Source organism: Bombina bombina, chromosome 4, assembly GCF_027579735.1.
Source record: "Bombina bombina isolate aBomBom1 chromosome 4, aBomBom1.pri, whole genome shotgun sequence".
Lineage (NCBI taxonomy): Eukaryota > Metazoa > Chordata > Amphibia > Anura > Bombinatoridae > Bombina > Bombina bombina.
In genome coordinates this window covers 677,830,840-677,838,881 of record NC_069502.1, presented here as the reverse complement: position 1 = coordinate 677,838,881, position 8,042 = coordinate 677,830,840, and the positions used below count along the sequence as shown (strand labels likewise).

The following is an 8,042-nucleotide window of genomic DNA, read 5'->3' as shown; positions in this document are numbered from 1 at the left end:
GTATTGTGTGCAGTTCTGGAGGCCATATCTTCAGAAGGATATTAACAAACTTGAATCTGTGCAAAGGAGGGCTACCAAAATGGTACATGGTCTAAAAAATAAAACTTACCAGGATAGGCTCAATGACCTAAATATGTATAGCTTAGAGGAGAGAAGGGAAAGAGGTGATATGATAGCAACTTTCAAGTACATTAAAGGGTTTAGTAAAACTGAGGCTGTGGGTATTTTACATAAAATGGAAAATTCAAGAACAAGGGGTCATGAGCTCAAGCTAAAGGGTAGTAGATTCAGGAGTAATTTGAGGAAGCACTTCTTTACAGAAAGAGTGATTGATTTATGGAATAAACTTCCTCAAGAGGTAGTAGCAACAAACACTGTGGGGGACTTTAAAAATGCATGGGACAAGCATAAGGCTATCCTACGAACTAGATAAGTTTATACTGTTAGGTAAGGTGGGGCAGACTTGCTGGGCCTATGGCTCTTATCTGCCGTCAATATCTATGTTTCTATGTAATAAGAAGCAGCTCAGTTTTGGACAAATTGAGTTGAAGGTAGTGTGACGACATCCAAGAGGAAATTGCAGAGAGGCAGTTGGAAATCTGGTTGAGTAAAGAGGGAGAGATATCAGGAGAGGAAAGATAGATTTGGGTATCATCAGCATATAAGTGGTACTGGAATCTAAAAGGGGCTATAAGTTTTTCAAGGGAGAATGTATAGAGAGAGAAAAAGCAAGGGACTCAAGACAGAGCCTTGCGGTACTCCAACTGAGAGAGGCATAGGATCACAAGATATGTTGTTAAAGGTAAACTGAAAACAAGCATTTTGAGAGATATGAGGCAAACCAGGAGAGGGCTGTGTCTTGAATGCCAAATGAATGTAGTATTTTTAGGAGGAGAGGATGGTCAACTGTGTCAAAGGCAGCGGACAGTTCAAGAAAAATTAGTAAGGAGTAGTGGCCTTTTGCTGTAGCTGATAAAATTTGTTACTTTAGTAAGAGCGGTTTCTGTTGAGTGTTTAGAGTGGAAACCAGATTGTAGTGGATCAAGAAAGGAGCTAGTTGTGAGAAATTGAGTTAGCCGATTATAGACCAGTTGTTCCAATAATTTTGAAGCAGAGGGAAGTAAGGAGGTGGAAGGGTCAAGCAAGGGATTTTTTTTAGGTTTGGTATTACTGAGGTATGCTTGAAGGTATCAGGAAATGTTCCAGTGGTGAGAGATTGGTTAAAGAGATGAGTTAGGGTAGGGGTTAGTGAAGCAGAGAGAGAGGGAGGAAGTTGTGAAGGAATAGGGTCAAGTGGGCAGGTTGTGAGATGAGCCAAGGATAGGAGTACAGAGACTTCTTCCTCTGTAATAGAAGGGATGGGTAGGATTGCTGGGTTTGCAGTTATCTTTTCTAATGGTGTCAATTTTATTTTTGAAGTGATCAGCAATAATCTGAGCAGTGATGTTGGTAGTGGGCGGGGGTGCAGGCAGACATAGAAGGGAGTTAAAGGATGAGAACAGCTTTCTGGGGTTGGATGCGTGAGATGATGCAAGGGAGGAGAAATAGACTTGTTTGGCCAGGCTGAGCGCAGAGTTGTAGAACTTAAGGATGAATTTATAATGCCGGAAATCAGCACAGGTGTGTGATTTCCTCCACTGCCATTCAGCAGCCCGTGAACATCGCTGAAGATATCTGGTCTGTTTGGTGTGCCATGGTTGCCATTGAGTGATTGATGTACATTGATTTTAGTGCCAAATTATACTGTAAAGCCACAAGGTTTGGGCAAGAGAGGAATGAAATGTTGGAGAGCAGAGGATTCAGTTGAGTGGAAAAGTATGTGAGATCCAAGTCATTTAGATTCCTGCAAGGTAGCAGTTTTTTGGGGGCTTGCAAAGATGTAGTAGCTAGAGTAAAAGAGAAAGTTAGTAGATGGTGGTCAGAGAGAAGAAAGGGAAAGTTAAGGAAGTTGGAAACGGCACAGAGATTAGTGAAGACTAGTCTATAAAGTTGCCTTCAGAGTGGGTTGGAGATGTTGTCAACTGGGACAGGCCAAAAGAGGTGGTAAGGGATAGAAGTTTAGAGGCATCAGGCATGTTAGGATTATCAACGGATATGTTGAAGTCCCCCAAGATGAGAGAAGGGACATTACAAGAGAGAAAATGTGGAAGCCAGGCTTCAAAGTGGTTCAGAAATTGTGATGATAGGCCAGGGGGCCGATAGAAAACTGCAACATGAAGAGCTACAGGGGAGAAGAGGCGGATAGCATAATATATATAAACTAGTAAATGTCAAAAGGAGGGCTACTGAAATCGTACATGATCTAAAATATAAAACATACAAAGAAAGACTCTTTGATCTAAATATGCATAGTTTAGAGTAGATAAGGGAAAGAGGTGATATGATAGAAACCTTCAAATATTTGAAGGGACTTAATAAACTTGAAGCTGAAAGCATTTTCCACAAAAAAAAAAAAAGAAATACCAAAAACAAAGGGTCACAAATTTAAGTTAGAGGCTAGCAGATTCAGGAAAAATGTGAGGAAGCATTGTTTTAATGACAGGGTGGTGGATTCACGGAATAAGCTTCCAAAAGAGGTAATAAACTCAGGGACTGTAAAAGAATAAAAAAATTCTTAGGACATGCATAAGACTATCCTACGAAGACAGTGACATATAATATGGTTAGACTTAATGGGCCTTTTGGTTCTTATCTACCGTCAAATTCTATGTTTCTGTTAATAAGAAATAATTACAAGTTTGCTTTTGAAAAGTAAGCCCAAACAAGGTCCAGACATACTGTATGCTAAGGGGTCTAAAGACCGCTGCTACATAACCTGTCCACCTGCTGGTGCAATGATAAATGCCAACAGTATTTATTGATGTGCAGCGGACATGATACGCTACATCAAATCATGTCCACTCGCACTATAATAAATTGACCCCTAAGTGTTTATGTTACCATGGCACAAAAGAGTATAAAGAGAAATACTGGACAAAAAAATAAAAATAAAGTAGGAAAACAATCATTTAGATTTAGGTTCTTTGGGTGGATTTGGTCCGTGGGTACTCAGAAAAGTAATTTTGCAGGGCCCATGGGTTTTGAGAGGGTTTCACTATGAGGTGTGCTGTGTAGGGGCAACCTATAAGTGTTACAAGGGTCCAATGGTTAGAGAAATATGGTGTGATATGATAGTGCTGTGGTGGGAAAAATGTTTTCGACATGTTTCTGGGATTTAGGCAGGTAGACCCCCACCTCCTTATGGCTGATGGACAGGTAAACAGACTGAGTGTACCCTGTTTGAAAAATGCAGGCGGAAGAGCCTAGTCCATTATTGCTTTCTTGTGTGATGCAGATGTCCACCCATATACTGTCGACAGCTGAAGATGGGGAGAGCTTTTTCCTTTACATTGGCTCTTTCTTGTCCGCCCTAGTATAATTATGCATTATATACGTAATTTTTAAAGTAATCTTAATAAAATATATTTTTGCCATTCTCAAAATAGTCATAATATGAAAGAGGTAATGTAAATTATTTTAACTCTTTTTGAAATTTAAAAGAACTCTCAGATATAATGTTTCTCCAAATTATTCTTAATTGCTAACGTTCATAGCAGGGTCTTTAAATGCACATTCCAGGTTTGCATTGTTTAGTTTGCTTGAAGAACATCAATGTTGTTCTAAATTCCAAACAAAGGAGATGGGAAAATCTTTCATTTTCTCCTTATAAAGCTTATCAAACGTTTCATTTTGTGCTACTGTCAGGGTATTTTTCCAGTCACCTACAATGCCTGGATGGGAAAAAAGGTCACAGATTAAATGACACTCAATGTATTTTATAACAGAGAGACAAATTAAACTTAGTTATAACATTTACTGAACTCTAATGTGTTTATGCAGTCACTGAGTATGGTGGAGGCGCTCCAGCCAGTCTAGAGGGGGTGGTACAAGCATGTTTTTTTTTTTTTTTTAAAGGTATTTTACTTTAAAATATTCGAATCTACTTGAAAATATATTGTTTGTGCTCATAAAAATCTAGCTTTTAGATGAGATTGTTTAGTTATATGTTCTCTTAGCGGCACAATATTATCCATATTGGTTGTGCTCCCAAAATAAGAAAAATAAATGTCATGGTCATTGCAGCTATATATAATGATTTGCTAATAGGGTTTTTCCTTTAGACACCATATTTTACAGCTAATTTAATGACAGAGTCTACCATACAACATTCTTTGGCTTTCTCTTGGCCGGATATAGGATTGTTCATTTCACCCACTGGCTTAATAAATAAAAATGCTGTTTGCTTACAGTGACAGCCTTTATTGGACCAACACATGCATCAAGCAAGATACATAATGTAATGCATCACTGTAGACACCCCTGAACATAAACAGGGGAATTTCCAGGGTACTTGCCAGTACTGACTTAACAGAGTCATTTAAAGAGACCACAATCATTTAAAGGCTAAATAAATTGTGATGGGATCATTAAAATTTAAACATTGTGGCCCTAAATGTATCTACTGTTCTGAAGCTACTACATAGCATGAGATAAAACTAGACTTTAAAAGGACATGACACCCAAAATGTTTCTTTTATGATTCAGCTAGAGCATATAATTTGAAACAGCTTCCAATTTTACTTCTGTTATCAAATTTGTTTCATTCTCTTGGTAACCTTTGTTTAAAATCATACCTAGATAGGCTCAAGAGCAACAATGCACCACTGGGATCTAGCTGAAAACATGGGTGAGCCAATGATATAAGTATATTTTGTACTTTTATAATTACATTAGTTTATCATTATATTTATAAAAAAAAACCTCCTATCTTTTCTATATCCCCACTGGGAACTTCATTTATTTTAAATGTTCTTGTTTACACAACATTTTTATAACCAGCACTTAAAGGGACATGAAACACAACATTTTTCTTTCATGATTCAGATAGAGAGGCCTATTTATCAAATGTCTGTCGGACCTGATCCGACAGTGCGGATCAGGTCCGACAGACATCGGTGAATGCTGAGAGCAATAAACTCTCTGTATTCAGCATTGCAACAGTAGCTCTTGTGAGCTGCTGGTGCAACGCAGATTGGCCGCCAGCAGAGTTGAAACGTGGCGATCTCTGTCCCCCCCCTTACAGCAGGCGGACAGGGTTATGGAGCAGCGATCTTTAGACCGCTGCTTCATAACTGGTGTTTCTGACGAGTCTGAAGACGCTCCAGAAACACGGGCCCTCAAGCTCAATTCGGAGCTTGATAAATGGGTCTCAGAGAATACAATTTCAAACAACTTTCCAATTTACTTCTATTATTTAATTTGCTTCCTTCTCTTGTCATCCTTTGCTAAAAGGTTTATCTAGGCAAGCTCAGGAGCAGCAGAGAACCTAGGTTCTAGCTGTTGATTGGTGGATTGGCTCACCCATGTGTTCAGTTAGAAACCATTAGTGCATTGCTGCTCCTTCAACATATGATACCAAGAGAATGAAACAGATTAGATAATCCAAGTAAATTAGAAAGTTGTTTAAAATGGTATTCTCTATCTGAATCATGAATTAAATTTTTTTGGGTTTCTTGTCCCTTTAAATATTGACATTTACAGTATAGATGTGGATACAAAAGGCAAAGCAGCTATTTCAAATCACAAAATAAATTAAAACAATGTAATACACTCCATCAGAAAACATGGTCTAGATTTATTATACCTGTTTTTCAAAGGTACAGTATTTTGTGCCATTATGCTGTGACAATAACATATATATTTATATGCTATGAAATCAATGGTAGTTCCTTTATAGAAACAAAAATGTTGTTTCATCCACTTGCGCTGGGGTATTATAGGTATAAAGTACATGTGTGTATAATGTCTATTTTATATGCATTAAACTGTAATAATGTTCATTATACATTTTTTTCATTGATTTGTTTCTGCAATCTTTCTGTACCAACCATGTTTGTGCAATCTCACTGTACCAACCATGTTTGTGCAGTCTCACTGTACCAGCCATGTTTGTGCAATCTTACTGTACCAACCGTGTTTCTGCAATCTCATTGTACCAACTGTTTATATGCAATCTCACTGTACCAACCGTGTTTGTACAATCTCACTGTACCAACTGTGTTTGTGCAATCTCACTGTACCAACTGTGTTTGTGCAATCTTACTGTACCAACCGTGTTTCTGCAATCTCATTGTACCAACTGTGTTTGTGCAATCTCATTGTACCAACCGTGTTTCTGCAATCTCATTGTACCAACTGTGTTTGTGCAATCTCACTGTACCAACCGTGTTTGTGCAATCTCACTGTACAAACCGTGTTTGTGCAATCTCACTGTACCAACCATGTTTGTGCAATATTACTGTACCAACCGTGTTTGTGCACTCTCACTGTACCAACTGTGTTTGTGCAATCTCACTGTACCAACCATGTTTGTGCAATCTTACTGTACCAACCGTGTTTGTGCAATCTTCCTGTACCAACTGTGTTTGTGCAATCTCATTGTACCAACCATGTTTGTGCAATCTCACTGTACGAACCATGTTTGTGCAATCTTACTGTACCAACCGTGTTTGTGCAATCTCACTATACCAACTGTGTTTGTGCAATCTCACTGTACCAACAGTGTTTATACAATCTTACAGTACCAACCGAGTTTGTGCAATCTTATTATACCAACCGTGTTTGTGTAATCTTACTGTTGCAACCGTGTTTGTGCAATCTTACTGTACCGACCGTGTTTGTGCAATCCTCCTGTCCTGTACCAACTGTGTTTGTGCAATCTCACTGCAACAATTGTGTTTGTGCAATCTCACTGTACTAACCGTGTTTGTGCAATCTCACTGTACCAACCGTGTTTGTGCAATCTCACTGTACTAACCGTGTTTGTACAATCTCTCTGTACCAACCATGTTTGTGCAATCTCACTGTACTAACCGTGTTTGGGCAATCTCACTGTACCAACCATTTCTGCAATCTTATTGTACAAACCGTGTTTGTGCAATCTCACTGTAACACCTGTGTTTGTGCAATCTCACTGTACCAACCATGTTTGTGCAATCATTCTGTACCAACCGTGTTTGTGCACTTTTCCTGTATCAACTGTGTTTGTGCAATCTCACTGTACTAACCGTGTTTGTGCAATCTCACTGTACCAACCGTGTTTTTGCAATCTCACTGTACCAACCATGGCCTCGCTTCCATTGAGTCGTAATTCAGTTTGCGTGCACTCGCAAACCGATAAATATGCTGTCGGAAGCAATATCGTTTATTGACTGTTTCCAATGGCGCGTTATACCTAGATATCGGCAGCCGGACTTCGGCTGCCGAAAAGATCTTCGCGTCCCATAGAAAGTAATAGAAGCCGTTAATCGATAAATTATACCAGGTTTCCAATGAAAGCGCTAACCGTTAATACATTGTCGGAGGCTGTCGATACATTGACATATATTACCCCCAGCTCAACTAGGTGTAAAAGAGGAAAATTGTGCTTTTTGAGACCTATTTTCTATTGAAATTATAAAACTTGCAAATAATGCAAGTGTTTTAATGTAGAAATAAATTGTTATAAGTAATATTTATTGTTGTCTCATGTATAGAAATAGTTGAACTTATATTCTAATAGAAATATCAGTATATATTTAAATATAATAATATATGCAAGAACATATCTACAGAATGCAAACTAGACCTATGCCTAGGGCAGCAAGAAATATTACTTATATTTATGAAGTGTTAAATATAATTATATTAGAAAATAGTATTTGATTATTAAAAATATGGATGTGTTTTTTTTATTTTTCTTGAGAGGCGATCACAGGTAAGAAGCACGGACGTTAAACGTAAATTCTATAGCGTAAGGTTGGGTTACCTTAGCAACTAATTGATTTTCAAGAAATCCGACGTCAGATGGAAGCGTTAACACAACGTTAACTTACAGCTACACGAAAAGAGCGACTGAGCGCAACACGCTAATCTTTTCAATGGAAACCTGGTACTAAAATGCAGCCATAAATTACTTTTAGCTGTCGGCCGCTTCGGTAGCTTACGGCTCCATTTTTAACGAC

The 8,042-nt window shown here is 38.3% G+C and overlaps 1 protein-coding gene across 2 annotated transcripts in view; it reads right to left on the bottom strand.

The window, feature by feature from the left end:
- Positions 1-210: 210 nt before the first annotated feature.
- Positions 211-8,042, bottom strand: part of LOC128656709 (amine sulfotransferase) — an 83,553-nt gene continuing 75,721 nt past the window's right edge. For both annotated transcript variants that reach the window (XM_053710811.1, XM_053710810.1), the window contains exon 7: positions 211-3,770. In XM_053710811.1, the coding sequence (XP_053566786.1) occupies positions 3,649-3,770 (122 nt within the window). In that variant the 3' untranslated portion in view covers positions 211-3,648. The remainder of the gene's footprint in view (positions 3,771-8,042) is intronic.